The sequence below is a fragment of the Candoia aspera genome, chromosome 2, assembly GCF_035149785.1.
Source record: "Candoia aspera isolate rCanAsp1 chromosome 2, rCanAsp1.hap2, whole genome shotgun sequence".
Taxonomy (NCBI): domain Eukaryota; kingdom Metazoa; phylum Chordata; class Lepidosauria; order Squamata; family Boidae; genus Candoia; species Candoia aspera.
This window is the reverse complement of record NC_086154.1, coordinates 54,815,813-54,838,226: the sequence shown is the minus strand read 5'-3', so window position 1 is coordinate 54,838,226 and position 22,414 is coordinate 54,815,813. Positions and strand designations below refer to the sequence as shown.

General features: G+C 36.7%; 2 protein-coding genes across 4 annotated transcripts in view; both read left to right on the top strand.

Moving 5' to 3' along the window:
• The window catches only part of ATP2B2 (ATPase plasma membrane Ca2+ transporting 2), a 169,883-nt gene that overhangs the window by 73,332 nt on the left and 74,137 nt on the right, over window positions 1–22,414 (top strand). For 2 of the 3 annotated variants that reach the window (XM_063291853.1, XM_063291855.1), the window contains exons 6-7: window positions 8,362–8,487; window positions 13,354–13,449. In XM_063291853.1, the coding sequence (XP_063147923.1) occupies window positions 8,362–8,487; window positions 13,354–13,449 (222 nt within the window). The remainder of the gene's footprint in view (window positions 1–8,361; window positions 8,488–13,353; window positions 13,450–22,414) is intronic. The other variant, XM_063291854.1, reaches the window with a different exon arrangement.
• Window positions 1–22,414, top strand: part of IARS1 (isoleucyl-tRNA synthetase 1) — a 518,275-nt gene that overhangs the window by 473,024 nt on the left and 22,837 nt on the right. The gene's annotated exons all lie outside the window — the stretch shown is intronic.

Here is a 22,414-nt window from a genome sequence, read left to right as displayed (position 1 = left end):
AACTGAGATATCAAACAAAGAAACTTCGAACATGCTAATAAAGCGGGTAAATGGTTGGCATATAAATTAAGAAAAGATAAGGAAAAAAAATTACCAAAATTCGAGAAAATGGGGAAGAATTAGTTGACAATGAAAAAATTAAGAAGGCATTTTATAACTTTTTTACAAATTTATATAAGAAACAAGAAATATCAATTGACAAAATTGAAAACTATTTGCTAAAACACAATTTAAAGAAACTAACTAAAGATCAAAAAGCAACAATTAACAACCCCATTACAACACAGGAAATTATAGATGCTATTATAAAACTGAAAACAGGCAAAGCCCCAGGACCAGATGGTTTTTCTGCAGGATACTATAGTTATTTCCAAGATCAAATACTACTACCATTTAAGGATTTATTGAATATGATTGTATCAGGAAATCCAATACCTCAATCTTGGTCTGAGGTGAATATTATATTAATTCTGAAAGAGAAACAGGATCTGACACTATGTAGAAATTATAGGCCTATTTCGCTACTGAATAATGACTACAAAATATTTACATTAATTCTAACTGAAAGATTAAAAATTATATTACAAGAAATAATTGATCATGACTAAAGTGGATTCCTACCCTGAAGATACATAAAAGATAACATAAGGACTATCATAAATATAATAGAGTATGCCCAAATTCATAATGAAAAACAGATTATGCTACTCTTTTTAGACACAGAAAAAGCCTTTGACAATTTAAACTGGAATTTTATGCTTAAAACCTTGGAATTTATGGATTTTGGTGACACATTTATAAAGGCAGTCAAAACAATCTATACATTCCAAAAAGCCAAAATTGTGATAAACGAAGATACAACACAAGAATGCGTAATAGAAAAAGGTACCAGGCAGGGTTGTCCACTCTCCCCCTTACTATTCATATTGGTTTTGGAAGTCTTAACAGAGAATATTAGAAAGGAAAATCAGATTGAGGGAATAAAGGTAAAACAAGAAATATATGAATTAAGAGCGTTCGCAGATGATTTAGTTATTACCCTACAAAATCCACTAACATCTCTTGACTGCTTATTAAAAACGCTACAAGAATATGGAGAATTAGCTGGTTTCAAAATAAATAAAAAATGAAAATGATAAACTTAAATATGTCACAAAATATTCAGAATATATTAGAAAATAAATCAGGATTCTCTAGTGTTAAAAAAGTGGGATATTTAGGGATAGAGATTACAGCTAAAACTAATGATCTATACCAAAACAACTATGCAAAAATATGGAAGGAAATTCAACAAGACTTAGGGAAGTGGGAAAAACTAAATTTATCACTTATGGGGTGAATCTCTGTAATCAAAATGAATATCTTGCCAAGGATGTTATTTTTATTTCAAAATATTCCAATATTATTGACTGACAAAACTTTTAAATTATGGCAAAAAGACCTATCAAAGTTCATTTGGCAAAGGAAAAGATCAAGGATTAGACTTAAATTAATGCAGGATGCTAAAGAACGAGGAGGCTGGGGTCTTCCAGATTTTAAATTATATTATGAAGCATGTGGATTATTATGGGTAAAAGAGTGGAATACTTTACAAAATATCCAAAATGTTTCAGAATACTTCAAATGTCTGCTGGAAGTGTAAAAAAGAAACAGGAACATTTTATCATATGTGGTGGACTTGTAAGAAGGCGAAAAAATTTTGGACATCTATACACAATATAATTTCTAAAATGTTGACTAAAGAAATTAATAGAACACCGGAACTCTATTTATTGGGCATCATGGACAAGGATTTGGAACATGAACATGGAAAACTTTTACGATATTTGATCACCGCAGCTAGAATTACGTATGCATCAAAGTGGAAGGAAGAACTGACCCCCTCAATGGAAGAATGGACATTTAAATCCCTGGATCTGGCGCAGATGGCAAAACTTACGGACCAGCTAAATGATAAAAATGTGGAAGATTTTCAAAATGACTGGACCCCCTTCTTCAACTATGTAGAATCAACCCAAAAATTAACGTAAATGTGTAAAACATATGAATATAATACAAGATTTAAATAGTATGTATTTGACTCATATAATCTCAATAGAACTGTAGAATTATTGTAACCAAATTAGTGAATTGTGAAAAGAAATTATTTAGTCAAGGTATAAAATTGTATTACTTAGGGAGTTGGAAATCCATTTCCTTTCTTTTAAATCTCTTCTCTTTCTTCTTTCTCCTTTCCTTTTTTCTTTCTCTTGTTTTTGCATTTTATGTTTATTGTTGATTTGTCATTTTATGTTTGTATTATTTGTGTAAATAATTTAATAAGGACTATTTAAAAAAAGGTAACATTTGCTTACATTCGTCCTCACCTTTAGGAATGTTTGGTTTAATTTCTGTACCAATTTCAGTATGTTGGTTATAAGTTTTTCTTTTCTCACTGTATATATGCAGATCACAAAATCTCTATTCACTGTGCATGATGGCAACTGCTTTGTGTTATAAGAATGGTGTACGCTTATTTCTTCCTGCATAAATACTCTTATGCACTAATAATTATTCTAGCAAGTTAGTTCTAAAAAGTATGGTTTTCTCTTCTTTTTTGGACTCATTTAAGTAAAATGTGCTCAGATTGGTGTTTATTTGTCTACTAGTTTTATATCCCAGTATATATTTTTTCACAAGAGAGGGTCAGGAATTACTTGTATCATAAACTGGGAGCTCTTGACCCACTAATAGGCAAAGCGTAGATTATTTTAGTCTCCCTACAAGAGGGAGAATAAAAAAAAAATCCATTGCTAGTGTTCACTTAGTGATTGGTATACAATAAGAGGAAACTAAAATTCCCAGCACAACGTTCTATTCATGTCAGCCACTATTGAAACTAACTCAGGATCAAAGATAAGGCTTTGGCCTTATCTTTAGGCTGACTAGGACATTCTTAAACAGAAGTTCCAAGTTTGTTGGGGTGTTGCTTGGCTATGTCAGGAGATGCATCCCAGTTGGCAGTCTTTCCTCACACACTCAGCCATGACTAACCTGCTAATGGGAAATGAGACTTCTGTCTTTCTTCCTGCTCAGTCAGTACAGCATTCTGGTGCTCCTGGGTTGGCTTTCTCCTCTGCAAATGTGGAAGGATTTTATTAGGGCCATTTCCTCCAACACACTCAGTTCTGTGTGTCCAATACAAAGCATTGCTCTAGTCCCCACCCAGTGGGGTTGGGTGACAAGGACTTCTGGATTTGGAAGCAATTACCACACCATTATGAGTACCTGAGGCTTTATTCCAAGGAAGCATAAGAAAATAACATAATCACATAACATGAGAGAGAAATTGTGAGGTTTCAGCCAGCTTCTGACTCAGAAAACAAAACTCTGAGTCAGAAGGGGAAACAGAAACTTACCAGGCAGAAACCAGGAAAGCAAAACCCAGAAGTGACTCAGCAGCGCAGGAGAAATTACAGACGCTGATTGGCCAGTCTTCGGAGGAGGATTTGAATCCTCCAATCAGTGCACGCAAAAGGCTTGCAGAAAAGCGTGCAAAGGAGAAGGCAACCCAATTGGCTACAGAAGGGAATAGGTGCACAAGGAATCAGCATAAAAGGCAGACACACAAAGAGCAAGTGGCTGGAGACAACCGATCCTTCAAGCTCGCAGCCCCAGCAGAAGAGTCCTTACCTGTGTCGGAAACCTTGTCTGTAGCCGGAGGGGAATCAGGGCCTGTGTTTCCTATCCTAGAGGACCTGTATCCTGCACATGCTGCCACAGGATTTCTCCCTGCCGAATCCAGCAACCTCAGCCTCATGTCCAGCTTTGGACCTCGCTGCTACCACTCTGTGCATTCCAGGCGCATTTCCAACCTTGTTCCTAGCTCTCAGTCATGCCCAGAATTTCCAGTCCAGTTTCATTGTGCTTCCAGCTTCCAGGCTTGCCCAGGATCTCCAGTCCAGTTTCATCATGCTTCCAGCTTCCAGCATTGCCCAGAATCTCCAGCTCAGTTTCATTGTGCTTCTAGCTTCCAGCCTTGCCCAGAATCTCCAGTCCAATCTATCCTTGCTACAATTGCCTAGCATTGTTCAGGAACTTCAGACCTGTCTCGTTGTGCTCCAGGTTCTCAACCTTGTCCAGGATCTGCAGTCCAGTCCAGTCGTGTTTCAAGCTCCCAGCCTAGTCAAGAGCCTCCAGTCCAGCCTAGTCATGTTCCAAGCTTTCAGTCTAATCCAGAGTCTCCAGTCCAGCCCAGTCATGCACCAAGCTCCCAACCTAGCCCGGGATCTCCAGCCCAGCCCAGTCCTGTTTCTAGTTCTCAGCTTTGTTTCAAGTCTTCAGCCCAGTGTGGTCTTGCTCTCAGTACCCAGTCTAGCCTGGAATATCCAGTTCCGTCCAGCCTTGCCTCCAGAGCCAAGCCTTGCCCAGTGGTTCCAGTACGATCTCACCTAGCCTCCACGTGTTGTTGCAGTTCAGGTGGTGTTTCAGATCATGGACACTTGTCTCCAGTCCCAGTCTTGCCACACGCCCTAGATTCATCCAGTTCCACAGTTCCAGTCAGTAAATCCTGCCCTGCGGTTCTGCCACATTGTGATCCTGCAACCTTGCCTAGTCTTTCATTGTTGCCTGGATGGTCTTGATCGGAATCAGCCTACCTCATTAATCACAAGGACTTATATTTGTAAATAGTTGTCTCAATAAAGAGTTGTTTTGATATTAACCCTGTCTGGCCACCTCATAGTCTGAACAGGACAGAAATCAAAGAATATACAGGAATCCTGAAGAATATAACATAACTCAAGACAGCAATCAAAGAATATTGAAGAATGCAGGAATACAATAATACAAAGAAACAATGACCTTACACCCCTTCTGCCAGTCAGGGAAGCCCAAAGAGATGATGCCAGCAAATGTGCAGTATCCTTCCAGTCAGGTCCAGATCAAAGTTCCATCTCATGGGGGGTTTGCCTAATTAATATAGTTTTCACACCTGTTTTTGTTGGTCTGATCTCACTAGATTTTACCAGTGATGAGGATGAGTTTACCTTGTCTTGGGATGTATGGCCCACTCATGCCAGAAATTAGACATTTGAGGCTCAAGTTTGTGGATTCCTGCCAAGGATGATACCAACAAAGTTAAGAAGTATTTGTTTATACAAAGTGATGAAACCATCTCAAAGTTAAGGAGTATTTGTTTTTCAAGGTTAATTGGATTGAAGATGAGAAAGTTCATCCAACTCTACACAGATGTCTCACCAAGGACAGGGCAAAATAAAGTATGACCCAAGTCATTTAGTGAGGAAAAAAATGGTTGCTTAATTCTACACTACATACTGAACCATTACATGAAAATATAAAATCATACAGAATTCTACATACCTGGAACCTAAGGTACACACCATTATCCAATTCCTCCTTGCCAATCTTCCAGTAAAACCACCAGCACTACACACAACTACAGCTTTTCCAACATTTGTTCATCAACATCTGGAATATGGTCCCCACCCCCACCCCTTCGATGTTGTGAAGGGCCTTGAAGACTTTTCTTCTTTTTTCTTTTTGTTCCCATCTGGGTTTGTCATCTCTGCCATCTTTGTTCCTTTTTTTGTTTTGTGTTTTCTTGTTGTAAATGTTTTAACAATTTGTAAACTGCCCAGGATCGCTGGTAGTCAGGAGGCATATAAATTTAATAATAATAAATGTAAGCATTGCAGCAATTTAGGAATTCAGCACTTCCCTGCCTATTAATTTGCTTCTGTACCATTTGGGGCCAGTAAGTAGATTTAAGAAGGGAATCCCCTGTGTCCTTCCTGTTGCAATACTTTGAAATATGCTTTTAATAGATCAGACAATGGCAATCCAAATGAACTTTCTTTTAAGAATTACAGTATATTCAGGGCAGTTAACAGTAATGAAATATAGCTAAGGAGAAAAACACATATACCTAAAAACAAATGTGAATAAATCAAATATCATCCACCAGTTGAGCCTGGTTTTAGGTTTCTCAATCAAAAGCCAGATTTTTGGCAGAGCCCATAAGAGATGGAGATACCTGGGCCTGACTTGGCAGGGGACTCCTGAATGAACAGCCACTAGGAAGGCAGCAACTTTGCCTACATACTGGAGTGGATGGCTATATTAAATCAATAATAATAATAATAATAATAATAATAATTTTCACATTCTTTGGATTCTTTCCTATAGGGCAGTTGCATTAACAACTGCCTGATGGTGGTGGAATGGCTGAGTTGCAGCAGGCACTGGATTGAATATTTGCCTAGTTTAATCTCTCAGGCAGGTTTTGCTTTGCTTTGCTTTGCTTTGCTTTGCTTTGCTTTGCTTTGCTTTGCTTTGCTTTGCTTTGCTTTGCTTTGCTTTGCTTTGCTTTGCTTTGCTTTGCTTTGCTTTGCTTTTCTGTCAGAAGCACCTACCAAGGCACTTCGGTATTGAAAGGATTTGCTGGTGATGTCACTGTTGCCCAAGGGGGCTCCTTTCATGTCCCTGTTATTTTCCCACCTAAGTGGTACCTATTTATCTACTTGCATTTGCATGCTTTTGAACTGCTAGGTTAGGAGGAGCTGGGACAAGTTGACAGGAGCTCACTCCGTCACACGGCTTGTGCTCTCAGTTTTTGAACTGCTGAGCTGCCGACCTTAATGGTCCTCTGACTCAGCATCTTAACCACTGATCCACTGCAGCCCCTCTCTCAGGCAGGTCAATAATGCCTTTTCAGTTTACAGTTTCAAGCACTGCAAAAGAACCTGTGCCTGAATACAGTGCTTGAGGTAGAATCTGAATCTTTAGCCAGATTTTAAAGTAAACTGAGGGCAGTCATCTAACATCATTAGACCCTATAATATAGAAATAAATTTTTAAACCCCCTCACCACCCTGTAATTCATCTGTCTGCAAAAATAAGGGAAGCATTGCTTGATAATGGCAATGGAAGAAATAAGGTAAGAACATTAATAGAATGAAACAATTTCCAAATATATGAGGAATTAGGATGCATTCAAGCAAAGAGGTGGCAAACATGCATTCATAACATAATAAAAGAATCTATTTTATCTGGTAATAGGACTTTAGAAGTGGCATATTAAAAGAAGAACTCATTACGGGAATCTTACAATATCAGAGATGATAATAAAAAGAAAGTATGCTATATATAATTGACAAAAGTAGCAAAAGACTTTTATTGCACTTTCCAGGACATTAAACACCATAATTCCTGTCCGGAATTCAATGTGTTTGACTGTGTAGCACTTTACGAGCAATAAAATAACAAAGCAAAGTGACCTCAGGTTTATCAATTATTGTAGCATATGGGGGTGAATGTGCATACAAGCTATGCCCCTACTTTTGATATAGAGGCAAATTGGATGGAGAATTTTCTCTTCCTAGTCTACCCGAGACATCTTACATGTTAGCTCAGCTGATGAAGGAGCACACTATATTTCATTACAGAAGAAGGATCCCATTGCTGCAGATACCACAAACATGCTGAGTTGTAGACCCCGCTTCTCCGATCCTCTTTTTCCTATGCACCAGCCACAAAGAGAGGCCCCTAAGTGGCACCCACTTTTTGTATACATACTAGCAACATTCCTATCCTGTATATTATGGGAAGTAGCAAACACACCAGGCTAGTTCTGATGTGCCACTGAATCCTGCTTTGAAAGAGAAGTCCCAATAAAAGAGCCCCAATGAGTGACTTGGTCTGCTATGAAACCTACCCATCATGTGGTTTGATGTTACCTCTGAACTATCCTTTTACTTCTTATATTTCACATGTGAGAAATACCTGTGAGACAAAATAGATTGCATTAATTGCAATGAACGCATGTATTAAAAATAAATAGCCCACTTTAGCATTTTTAAATAGTATATTATGTACAGTATTACTGATATATGCTTTAAGACAGGAGATAATGAAAAATATATCATCTCAAAAGGATCTTTTGAGAAAAGATTCAGTTCAGAGGCACTATGTTGTGCTGGCTCAATTAAATAAGGTTGAAAATGCCAACAAAAATGTACAGCTGTCATATAGGTCAACTGAAATCATAGATGTACCTGAATAAGGGGTTAGAAGAGGCTGTTCTATGCAACTGAAAATGAACAGGGCTTGCATAGTAGCAATTCCTTGTCATCTTAATATCATATAGCAAGTTTAACAGTTGTGTGATAATTATTTTCATTATTGCAAATGCAGGAAAGAAAGATAGTTGATGTCTTCTTAGTGAGATTGTGTCTGACTGGTAGCTGTGTCATTTGTTCTCAGAATAGACCACAATTCAGCATGTCTAACAGTAACTTTAACATAAAGCTAATAGCTTTAATGTACAAATTATTAATACCCATATTTTAAATATCTTTTTAGGTACCCATGTCATGGAAGGCTCAGGAAGAATGCTTGTTACTGCAGTGGGAGTTAATTCTCAAACAGGCATCATCTTTACTCTACTAGGTGCTGGGGGAGAGGAAGAGGAGAAAAAAGATAAAAAAGGTACAAATTTACATTAAATATTCTCAAATAATATCTGTGTTTATAACATAAGCCTGATATCCAAATTGTTTATATACAGTAGGAATACTTGAATTTATGTTAATTCAGTCCTGATTTATGAGGACTGTGAGTTGCCTATACTATGTGTGCACTGGATGTTTTGAATACTTAGTATGAATGGTTTAAAATATGAGAAGGGAATGTCATCTTAAATTAGCTATACTTCTTTGTAAATCTCATTTTGTATTATATATCCCAAATTCATTACAATGAATGATAAGTTCATTGCTCTAATTAAAAATAAATTCTCACTATAGTAATTCTTTCATCTGGAGAAGCTGAATTGTAATTTCAGAATATGAAACATAAATTGAAGTATCTTTAACTTTTTAATTTAAAACCATACTTATTTAAAGTTTTATCATATTTTATTGCTCATGATTTTTATTTTAGAGTTTCATTCTACTTACCAGGAGCATACTGATTAACAATACTGTGTGACTTACATGTTTTGTAGCTGAACTTAATTTAAGTTTACAAAAAACAGAGTTGGATCCAAATATTCAGTTCCATGAAAAGAAGGATCCCTTCGTGGATAAATGCTTCTGTCTAGACTGTCCTTCTATGAATGGAAAATACTTCTACCCATGGAAATGAACATTTAGACCTAATAAAATATCTACAGGCAAGCTTAGAATGTTTCCCATGTGGAATATTTCTTGGAAAAAAAGCTGATTCGGTTCCATGGGAAGTTACATGACAATCACTGTTTCATCTCTAGCCCACAAAGCCAAATCTTTTTACCCTAAAAATAAAGCTGTCCCTGAGTTGATTATGTGGACACAACCATGCAGTTTCCTTGGCAACAGTACTGAAGTGGTTCACCATTGCTTTCTTCTGGGATTATTATTATGTTTTTTTTTCTTCCCAGTCTTTTTGAACTTCTGTAAGTTTTGAATAAAATAATAATGTACACTATTCCTTGAGTTTTGGCTAGAGATCTTCTTTACAAATATCCAATGAATTTCTCATTTAAATATTTTTTCTTCTTCTTTATCAAGTCATGTATCACTAGTTCATCAGTAAACATATTATTGATAAACTCATTCTCCTTTCATAAAAGTCTACTCTGTGCCTGTAACAAACAGTCTTAAATCTACTGAACTATAATGCCCCTGTGGTTATATCATCTGTAAACAGCCATTTTTGTGCACAACTGCAAGCTGTATCCCTGCCCTAGTGTTTCTGTTCAGAAACCCTTTTGAGATCGCTGGGCCTTCTTCCCAAGGAAATACATAAAGGAGTATAAATTAAAAGCAACAATTTCTATAATATACTATATATACATATAGCAATTTATAAATGTTTAAAATAATATTTTTAAAAATAGATAATAAAATTATATATGAAAAATAATATGTATCTGAATAAATTCTGTGGTGACAAGTGGGAGAAAAAATGCTTCTCCTCACAGCTAACAGTATTCTGTACCAGTGTTTCTCAACCTTAGCAACTTCAAGATGGCTGGCTGGAGAATTCTGGGAGTTGAAGTCCACACATCTTGGAAGCGTGAAACCATGTTCTGTACCATTGCAAGCACTAGCCACAATCCACCAATAGTTTCTCACTAAGTTCATTTGAACTTAAGAAAATATATTCCAGAGCTGCTTGGTTTGGACTGAGTATAAATGAGACTAGTGAAGAACAGTTCCCACAAAACAGAAAAACAGGGTTATCATTTCTTGTATTCACTTTTGCTAAGAACAGTATTTCTTGCCAGGATACACCAGCAGGAGTTAAAAAGTCATTTTCTCAGAAAGTGTGGGTGAGTGACTAAGACTTACTGTTTAGGCATTTTAAATAGAAATAGATGAAAATAGAACTAGATAAAGAGCCAGGCAGTCTCATTTGCCTGGGTTTGCCAGTATCTACCATTTGTGCCTGCTTTGCTTTGAGAAGATCCTGTTTATTTCTCACAAGCTCTCCTCTTTTAAGCATAGGATACAGTTCTCCCTTGTCCTATTCTAAATAATAACTTGCCAGTTTACTCTGTCAACTGAGGAGGAGGTGAAAAATAGGATTCACATTTGTCATATACCTTTCATAACACATTATTACATATCAAATGAAACATTTAGCAAGCTTTTAACATTCATTGTCATGAATGACTGACAACTGAAGGAAGCCTCCAGTAACTATTGTCCTCCAAGTACTTCTCCTGTCCGCACATTATTTCTTTAATTGGGACTTTGGTATGCTTCCAGCATGAACCTTGTGAAAATGGAAGTCGATGTACCTACTCGTTAGTTTATGTCCCTGTTCTGTAAGAACATTATACATTCATTGTATGTACACTTGAAGTTTTCCCAAAGTCTGTCTTTGTGTTTCAGTTTCCTGTAGTCTCTGTCTTTCTTCCTTATTAACATTTTTCAAAAATCATAATGCAAATATGAAACAGGAAGATGGGCCTCAACTTCCAGAGATAATAAGAAACATACTATGCCATAGGAGAAAAATTAGGCTTTTAATGGAGACTCTCCTCCCAGTGACTGGAGGAAAAAAAGACTTGACTGAATAATTCAGAAAAATCCTTTTGCTCTTTAATTTGAATGAAAATAAATAATAAATTTGTATTTCTTTTTATCCCCATTTTTATCAATTGCTCCCTGGCTGTATGGCAAATCTGTGGAAAAGTCAACTTAAAATGCAAATTTGCCATTTTTAAACTTTGATTTACATTTTGGTACATCACAGTGAAACTAATAGGAAGATGAGATGCCTGTTAATTGAGTAGATAAAATGCATGCTCAAGAACTTAGGAGCTTTCTTAAATCAGAAATGTAAACTTTGTCTGCCATGATCAACATTTCCAAGATGATGATGATCATAATGGAATAAACAGGTTGGGTCAGAACTTCATGATGATCAGACCACATGCCTGTCAAGTCCAATGTCCTGCTTGCCATGACGTAAAATGACCTACTTCACAAGCCTGCTTTCCTCCTGTGGTTCCTTAGTAGATGACATTACAGGACTTATTGACTTCTGTTCCTAAAAATACTGTTGTTCTAAAACATGTAGTCGTAAAACTCCACAAGCCTTCCATAGGCTTTTGGCTGGTGCCATATCTGATAATCAGAAAATTCTATACATTAATAATCTAATGTGTGAAAGTACTTCTTTCATGATCCTGAGTTTACTGTGAAGCAACATTATTCAGTCCCAGACTCTGCTGTTGTTGCACTTCCTAAATGATGACTGAATCATTGGTCTTGCTGAAATCTGTTAGTTCTCGATAGCAGGGAGTAAATCCAGAAATGGAAGCAATTTAGTTGGCATTTACTCAAACTGTGCAAATCTGAGTATTCACAGTGTTCTGCTCCAAGGCTGGACTATTATCTCTGCTCATGCTGATTTCCCAAAAAATATTCCTATCTACAGGACTGGGGACAGGAGCCTCAACTCAACGCTTAAGTTTCCTGTCACCATGTAGGTTTTGGAGTTATGGGCAGGCAATCTGTCCTTTTTAAAAAGCAGAAAATAACATGCCTGTAATTCATACATAAAAATTAGGCATCAAAATAGATATTTTAACATTTAATAGGCATAATGCACCTTTTTTTTTTTTTTAATGAAGTTAAAATCCATAAATGGAGTTTTGAAAATCCTGGGCTCACCCTTCTGGTAATAGCACCATGTTCCCTGCTACTGTTTGTGATTAAAAATAGGTTTTAAAATGTGCAGCCCAAGACAACAAAAGGATGTGCCTATTTTGGAAGCTGACAAAATTGATTCCAGCATACATTCTTAATCTTAAATATTTAGAACTAGAATAGGTAAACTAAGGACTGCATCTCTTATCACTTACTGTAAATCACATGCTGGTCCAGACATGATTAGCATGACATTAAAAGGAAGCTAAAAATAAAGCCAGAAAGCCAGAAATTTTCACTTAGCATTTGCATTTCTCAGTACAGTATATTTGAAAAGATCAAGCAAAATGGAAGACCAATAAAACACAGATAACAGCAGAAGAAACTACTTCAGAGGAGGTTTTCATTATGGATGATTAACTCAGCTCTAGTGCAGCTACACCTCAATCAATACAAAATCAGTAGGAAACTTTCACTTTTTCTTCTGGTGTAAGAACTTCTTGCTTGTCCTGTTCCCCTTTTTGTAAGGAAAACTGCTGACAGTTTTTGGCTTGTGGTTTATTTTCTGTCGTCATCTATTGTAAACATCAAACACTATTATAATGAAGTTGTTTTTCTGAAACTAGACTATAAAGGGAACATCAAACATCATTAGTGGATGTACTCTTGAGTTTCCAAAAAACACTATTAGGTTTAACACAGAAAATGGTTCTTTATTAATGAATGAAGGGTTTTAAATAGGTTTTTTTTCAGATGGATTAAGTATACTAGTTATGGGTATTGTAATATTTTGATATCATTTAAAATATAATCTATCATTTATAGATAGATAGTTTTCATGAATGCAGAAAGTTTTAAAATATTTTTTCCTTCAGTTTTTTTAAAGTAACATAAGAATATCTGCATAGTGGAACAAAGGAATTAGAAGTACTATGTAAAGTCGGTTTCTCACCAACTTTGTTAAGCTTTGTTAACCCTGTTAAATGTCTTTCACATTTCCTTTTATATATAATATTCCATGTATGAGTTTTTGTTCTCCACTTCTGTAACATTCTTGTAATAGCATTCATTTCTAGACATTGTGTTGCTTACTTTAAAACAACTATGTTTTAGAAAAAAAATAAAGCCACATTAGTCCATAAGTGTTTCTGCCATGTGAATTTGTTCATATTATTATGATTTTTTCTTTTTTCTTTTATTCATTATTACTCAGTAGATTCTTCCCATTCCTCCTTCCATCCTCCTTCAACTACAGATGGGGCAGCAAGTGCAATTGCCACTGATAATGCAAATACCAGCTTAGTCAATGGTACGTTAAGAACACCGGGCTTGTTTTTATTTGAACGATTTCTCTCAACTCTGTCAGCTTCCCTCTTTCTCTTTTGAACTGCACAGATGTGGGATGTGGCTGGGGTGGCTGGGTGAGAGCGCCTATTGTACTGCAGCTTATAAGAGATGCCACACAGACAACCGTTTTATAGCCAGCCAAATTTGTCTTTCTCACTCAAGTAACAACGGGAACAGATCAAGTAGGAATCAAGGAATCTTTTATTATTCATTCAAACCAGACCCAAGTAGGAATTAAGGACTTTTACTGTTGAATCAGATTTTAAAGACCATCTTCAAGTATATTTCAAATCAGTTTCCCCCCTGCAAAGGCTTTCAACATCAAACTGTTGTTTCCATGCTTCTCAATCCATACTTGAAAGATGGCATGATTGTCTATTTTGTTTCTCATTCTATTTTTCCAAAGTGGCACTCTCATAAGCATTCATGGTCTCAATGTAGCTTTGGGAAAACAATCTTCCTGGGGTCAGGAATTTGGCTTAAACACAACTAGTAGTACTATTGCACTTCATTGTGATGTTCCACAATCTTTTCTCAGCACCAAGTTAAGCATTTTCCATAGGTTATGATGCTAGAGTAACATATTTTTATGAACATATATCCATGTGGCTTGGATATGGTTTCATGCATTTTTCCTCCTTTGAAAAAAATATGTTCGGTTTTGAAATTTGGAATGTGTCTTTGGCCAGCTTCTTGACTCCATTTCTTAGCATGTCCATACTATAAATTCCATGTTTGAAAGTAAATTTAAGTGTGAATGGGGAATTTTAATCTGAGATTAAGATGAAATATTTGCTCTTGTATATTGTTGAAATATGTTTGTTATATTCATTTTACACTTTGGCATCAACAACATTATGAATTATTGCTGATTCTACTAATAACAGAAGTATAGATCCATAAACTATAACTGGATCTTACGTTTAATAGGGGCAAAAAATTGTCAGCAGGTATAGATCCTGTATTTTTCTTCAAGCAGATGTTCTCTTTTCCTCAATAAATAAATAAATAAATACATCAATCAATCAATCAATCAATCAATCCACAAGACGTGGGAAAGAAGACATCCAAAGCATTAGTGTCAGTTTAGTCCTGAGATGTAGGTGGTAGGTTGAATGCTGTTTGCTTAGGTAATGCTAGTATCAGATTATAGCCATTGATACGGGACAAAGGAAATAGTAGTTCCCATCAGCTCTGAAAAGGAGAACAAACAGGAGGTTCCAGTCTGTCCTTAGCTGGTGGCTTGGCAGAGCAGAAATGCTGAAGCACTGCAGACATTACAAAAATAAAATCAGAGAATTTTGTACTATTTTAAAGTCAAGTAAGTTAAATTCTGTAATCACATCTATAGTTAGGAGGAATTAGACTCTCAAAACACATAGTTTCTCATTAGACAGTATAACATTCTGTCCTATAAACCAGATTCCATCCTGGACAGCTAAACATGTACATTCCAAGATGTATAAAAAACAATCATATTGGCACAAGAGAAAAACCAAAATCCATACAAAAGCATAACTGGGTGATAAGCATCCAGAAGTGTAGATATTATGTTGTGCTGGTCTATCTATTTCAAAGCTTATTTATATTATTCTTAAATACTACTTTTTTGGGTTTTGTTGGTGCCTTCAAGTCAGTGTTGACTCCTGGTGACTTCCTGGACTAGTTGCTGCAATTTTCTTGACAAGAATTTTGGAAGTAGCTTGCCATTGCCTTCTTCCTAGGACTGAGAATGACTGGCCCAAGGTCCACCAGCTGGCTTCATGCCTAAAGTGGGACTAGAACCCACTGCTTTTTAGCCTGATGCCTTAACCACTACACCATATTGGCTCTCATTTATGTATGTTATGTTGTTAAGTTATGTTAATTGTATTTATTAGAGCAAATGAAAGAAGTGTGAGGAAATACCATTGTGACAAGTGCATAGTTTGAGGCAAGCTCTGCTTATTTTAGTTCTGGTCTGAACTTCATGTCAACCCTAGCTGAGTTCATCCTAATACTTCCTTGGATTAGGGAGCGGCAAAAGATGACAAACCTATCCAGGGTCCTGGATGAAATGTGTGTAATTTAAAATACATTACAGGCTCCTTTGCACCATTATATATTTAAAATATTTACATCCTCTGTTCAGGGGGTTACCATGAGCTAGTTGGTATAGGAAGTTCTGCATAACCATGAAACATTTGAAAAACGGCATCCATAGAATCCCAGTACTTTGGTCAGCGTGACAGAAGCAGCATTATGCAGTTGCATACTGGCTGTCAAATACTACTATTCATACTAGTATTTAATACTCTTTAATACATAAAATATTATGTTAATATAATTATATTGTTAACAATATTATATTGTTAACAACAACCATTAATGATAGCAACAATAACATTGTTAATGATTTTCTGCAAGGAAAGGATTCTGTAGTATTTTTTCATATTAAAAAATCTACCCTCGTACTATTTTTATATTGGATAATATGGATACATTATGTTGGGAAGTTCTCATGCATAAATCAAAGATCCAGAATATTCCTGCATAGGTCCTGTGTGTTGACCATGTACAGTGTTTTCTTGTGGATCATGCCTTTTGTAAAGGTAAGATTTGTGTGGAATGCCAGCTGAAGAATACCTGTAGGTTTGTTCAGATTTTGGCCAAGGCCTGTACTGCAACTTGGGTTCATTCATATGATCTTGTATGTGGCCAAGTCTTTTACTTTTCTCTTTCAAACAATTATTGTTTAGTTGTATCAAAATTGCCTTTATAACGTCCAGCTGCTTCAGAAGCAGTTGACATGGGCTAAACATGTTTATATGTTGAGAGGTGAAGATATTATTTGATAAAAGCAGATCTAAATATATCTTAGTTTTTGTAGTTCTTTGATTCCTAGTGAATGGGGACACAGCATACTCTTTTTTCTAGTTTGAAACATGCCAGAGTTCTACATTCCATATTGTTGAATCCTATTGGAATTATATGGTACCTTTTCAAAACTGGGAGATTGACTTTCTTTTAATGTCTTCATCACAGCAAACCTAGAGAAAATCCTAGGTGTAACCTGAAATTATCACAGCACTTGGTAAAAATCTAATTTAAATGTATCATTTTCTTCCCTCTTCAGTTTAAGATTATCATTAATGCAGGCTCCATATCTACCACCTTTTTGTTAACCATATTCTCAATTAAAAATTATGGAGAACTTAAGAGCCTAACATTATTTAAAAGTTGTTCTCATTAAGTTGTTGTTGTAATATGGAACTCTTAAGAGCAGTTGGGGTTTAGAAATCATCCCTTAAGACATGCAGAGATCTTGCTGTCCAATGAACAGCTGCATGTTTTAGTTATACTAAAATATACTTAAAAATACACCTTTCTACTGAAAGTTCTACTACTTTAAAAGTCCTGTGTCCTAAATGGCTAGCATAATTCTGATAGAGAATTGTTGTTTTATCATTATTTTGTTTTTAAAAGGCATGTGCTTGATTACCTGAGTGAATCAAAATAATTCAGGGGTTGGAAACTGTGTTCCTTCAACTGTTGCTGAACTGTCACTCCTATCAGTGGGATGCTGAAAATTGTCATTTGGTGATATCTGAAAAGCTACATATATGCCATTTCTGATCTAGAAATGGAGTTTTATTGAGGAAATACAAGAAAAATGCAAGAAGGAAATTAGAGGAAGGATAATGAGCAACATGATGATCAGCCTGGAGGCTGCATAATGATAGACTTGGTTTCACAAGAGAAAGAAAGGAAGTGAAAGCAGAAAGTGAGACAGAGGTAGGGGGGAGGAACCATACTTTTCCTTTCTTATGCGTATACAAAACTAAGAGAGGGGATGCAAGACTTCTTAGCTTCAGGGTAAATATGGGAAGGGGAATAAAAGCAGGGAGAGATTTTCCTGGCATTGGCAAGGCTCCAACAGGAAGAGTCCACTAAAATGATATTATTATTATTATTATTATTATTATTATTATTATTATTATTAAATTTATGTCACCGCCCATCTCCCACAATGGGGGACTCTGGGTGGTTTACAATAAAATGACACTAAAAACATAACCACCTAAATTACCATTAAAATATAAATAAAAATGAATGAAAAATCCAAGTGGAGATGGAACACAATCACTAAGAGGTGCTATAGCGCCAGCCATCCCCAGGTGGAGCTATCGCTCTCCCCCTCCCAAGCAAGGCGGCAGAACCAGGTCTTCAGTTTCTTCAGGAAGTCCAAGAGTGAGGAGACCTGTCTCAACTCTGGGGGCAAGATATTCCAAAGGGCGGGTGCCACTGCAGAGAAGGCTTGCCTCCTGGAACCCACTGGATGAAATTCCTTTACTGATGGGGTCCGTAGCATGTCCTCCCTGCCTGACCGGGTGGGGCGGGTTGATGTTATGGGGATGAGATGGTCCCTCAGGTATCCTGGTCCCATGCCATGTAGGGCTTTAAAGGTGATAACCAACACCTTGAATTGGACCCAGAAGCAAACTGGTACCCAATGAAGCTCGCGTAACAGTGGTGTCACATGGGCTGATTTTACAGCACTGGTAACTGTCTGCGCAGCTGCATTCTGGACCAGCTGAAGCTTCCGAATACTCTTCAAGGGTAGCCCCATGGAGAGCACATTACAATAGTCTATATGGGAGATGACAAGGGCATGAGTGACTGTTTGGAGGGCATCTCGGTCCAGGAATGGGCGTAGCTGGCGTACCACCCGAAGATGTGCAAAGGCCCTCCTGGCTGTGGCTGCCACCTGCTCTTTGAGCAGGAGTCGCCAGTCCAGGAGGACCCCCAGGTTCCACACTGGTTCCAAATGGGAAAGTGCCACCCCATCCAGAACCAAAGAAGACAACTTCCTGGAACCTGAGGGGCCGTCATTCCACAGCCACTCTGTCTTACCAGGCTTCAGTTGAACCTTTTGTTCCCCATCCAGACCCCCACAGCCTCCAGGCACTTGGAAAGGGTGGAGACCACATTACTTACTTCACCCGGGATGGAGATATATAACTGAGTATCATCGGCAAATTGATGATACCTCATCCCATGGTGAAATTAAAGAGAATTATTCATGAATGTTCATGAAAATAACATTCAGAGCTGGAATTATTTCAGAATTAAATAAGTCTGAGTTTATTCCAAGAAAACATCTTCTGGAATCACCTGGAGGTAAGAAAATGGGAGATGCAAGGAAAAGTAGAGCCAGGAACACTGCTATTTAAGCAGATTGACTGCCTACAAAGGAAAAGAAACTAGGAATGGGGTGGTGGGATTTATTTAGCAAAACTGAAACATAAATATGAGATTTAATTCTCCCAAGTTGTCCCAATGTATATGGCATTGAAATCTAGTTTGACTAGGACTCTCAAAATATTCAATAATTGCTTCCATTATGATTAATAATTTAAAATAAGAATTTTATGGTTCTATGTAGACTGAACCTAATTCTTTTCAATCTATATGCATTCAGAATATAATATTATTCTGTAATAATTTATAATAAACACAATATATTTACATTGAAGCCATCATTTATTTGATGAACTGTTCTTTTTGTATAGAATCAAAAGCATATATTCTATTTACTCTGAACCTGCTTCATGTAGACAATTAGATTCTAACAAAATTCTAGACCAAACCTACAATTTATTTTATTTGATGTGCCTCCCCTTTCACCAGACAAAACTAGTGTGCAGAAATTGTCTCTGCATCTAAGAAGGCACAGTATAGCACTCTGGCTGTGTTGTAATTCCCAGATTACATTGTATAATGAAGTCTGAGATCTGAACACCCATGCATTTTGACAGTTTAGTGGAGTCTTAAGACTTGTAATAGACAATGTGGGGCTGAAAGATATCATGCACACCAAAGCAATTGAAAGAGTAAGCTGTAAACACCATACGCACAAACAAAAATCTGTGGCTTGTGGACATTCCTTTACCATTCTATAGGAACTTGAAGCTTTCAAGGGAAGTCAGTTGTGACAGGTTGGCAGTCAAAACCATGGCAAAGTAAGCTCTCTAGTGAGGAGAGCCAGCAGAAAGAAGCCCCCAGAATCCTGGCTAACTTTCTTTCCTTTTAAGATAAATAGTAGAAAACTCTTTCCACAGTAGTCCCGGCCAGTGAAGAATGATATAGGCAGCCATTATGTCTGATGCCATTCTGGAGGACTTGTCTGGAGTGTTAGGTACCGCTTGCTTGATTTGGTGTCTCAAGACTTCAGTGAAATTAATGAAATTTGTCCAAGGAGTCAAAATACAAAGGCTGTGTCCTCTGGCTGTGAATCTGTCCGATCCTGAACTTGATTCCTTTCAGTCTTCTGCATGCTGAAAGGTACAAGGTTGAAAATTATGATGGAGCTTCATAATAGGATAGGACTATCAGCTATGTTACTGTATCAATGGAGAAAAAAAGAAATCCTGAGGAAAAGATGCTTAAAATATAGTTTAAATGAGATAAAGAAGTAGATTGCAGAATATAATATAAGGTTAAGAGTTTAAAAACACCAGTTACCTCTAAGTTAGACATAACTAAATCAATGTGGAGATTTTTCTCCATTCCAGAAGATTTCATTGCCTAATGATTTTGCATGCCGATGTTTTAACACATGGCAACATTATAACATTTCATTTTTTGAACATGAAATCAATATTTGGCAATTGTATATTGCCAAATGTACAATTGACAATGTACATTGTCAATGTATATTGTCAATGAATAATGAAGAGGATATAAAAAATTCAAAACAATTTTATTATTGAAATGGTCATGAATTTTGCATTACAGACAATTATTTTAATTTGAGTTTGGTGTAGTTATTGTAAAGAAAATATTACAGCTAATGATTAAATAAGTGTAAAATCAGCTTTACAGTAATAAATTGGATGTGCAGGATTCCTTGCCAATGTTGCCAACGTTATATACAATCGCTTATCGCAAATTTAGGAAAAAACTATTCCCTAAAATTACTTATCAGAAGATACCTATTTTCCTTATCAAAAGATGAGAGTTTGTGAATAAACATACACATTCATTTCATTGAAAGAAATGTAAAGGAATGCAAATGAAATTACAGTGAATTACTGAAATCAATGTGGAATGTTTTGTGAGTTAGCGAATACTGTTCTAGGTGAAATACTGAGTTGAAGACAGCTATTACTGAATTTTATTTTCTTTGCAGGAAATTTCAGCTATTTCAAATGTCTTTAGTTATATGACATCAATCAGTAAAGACTGTTTTCAGCAGGAATTTTAATGAATTCTGTTCTTCTAAAATTTAAATTAACATTTGGATTTTTTTTGTCATATATAATCTCAGTAATAATATGATATAATCTGATTTGTCATAAATACCTACAGCTGTTGGATTTGCATATTGTAGTAGATTGTCCATAACAGTCTTTATTTATGTTAAGTAAGTTTCAAACTACAAAAAATTACCATAGTACAGCATAAACAAAATTTCTGGAAATAGATGGAATCTTTTAAGAAATGCTATTTCTAGCATTTTAAAAAATACTTTTTAAAAGGTTAATTTGCATTAGTCTGAGGCAATACCTAGATTTTGTACTAAAAGAAGCTTTATGGCCTTTGAGCTTCCCATTCAGAGTTTGATCAGTGATTTTTGTTCTCGATTTATTGAAATTTTAGCAGAGCTTCCTCAACTGGAAAATTAGCAAAGGATTTCTCTGCAAAGTGTACCCCTAGGAAATATCAGAGTTTAGGAATGGATGAGCACCAGGCAGTGTGACCCGGAAATGAATGTGTTGCTTTGAACATTTCACTTGTACTGTGAATACACTCAAAAGAAAGGGGACTTGAATGTTTGAAAAAAAAATGAAGGGTTTTCCTCTTATGCCTTCTAGACTATATTCCAGAAGAAAAATTCTCATCTTAAGAGCCAGAAGAGAGTATTAATTTTAATACTATGAAATGCTTTTAGTACCCATTTGCTCCTCAGAGGTCAGTACAAGCCCCTGGGCTTGTTATCTTTCCTACACAATTCTTGAAAAGAAAGATTTCACCTATATAATGACACTACTGTTCTGGATTAAGGGAGATGAACTACAGCTAGGTCAGAAATGTCAACAACATGAGTGTTGTCTGTAGGTTGAATCATGAAAACTGGATTTCTTTTTTTTTTTTTTGGTTGAAAGGTCCAAGCAGCTTCTTCAGTCTGGGCAAAGGTTGGTAAGGGGACCCCCTTATACGTCTTCCAAGGTGGCTGCATTGTCCCTACACCTGAACGGCTTGCTAATTGTGCCATGGAGGTGTAGATTGTCTTTGGGATGACTTACTCCTAAATCCCTCACTCATCCCCAAGTGGATCGTTAAGTGTGGCCTTCCTGGTGAACTTGTGAAGTGGGCTTAATCTCCCTGGGGACTAATGAAAGAGCAGCATGAAAAATGGGGGACAGGTTGTGTCTGAGGCTTCCGCCTCTATAGAGGGAAGGATTTTCCACTTTGGCATGAATGGATTCCTTAACCCCTCTCTCAAGCCACCTATCTTCTCTGTCCAAAATGTGAACATTTGTCTTCAAATGAGTGTCCTTTTTCTTTTAGATTAAGGTAAACTGCTGATTCTGGTCCTGTGGTGTTGCTCCTCCTGTGTTGGGCCATCCTCTTGGGTAAAGGCTGCTTGGTTTCTCCAATGTAGAGCTCAGAACGCTCCTCACTGCACTGGATTGCATATACTACATTGCTCTTCTTATGTTTTGGTGTTGGATCTTTAGGGTGTACAACCCTCTGTCTCAGTGTGTTAGTGGGTTTGAAATATACAGGTATGTGGTTTTTCAAATATCCGTTTTATCCTTTCCAACACGCCGGCCACGTAAGGAATGACCAGGTTCTTCTGTTGACTCTGGATCTCAGCTCTGTCTGCCGTTGTTTTGGGTCTGGGGGTAGACTTAGATTTAATGAAGGCCCAATTTGGATAC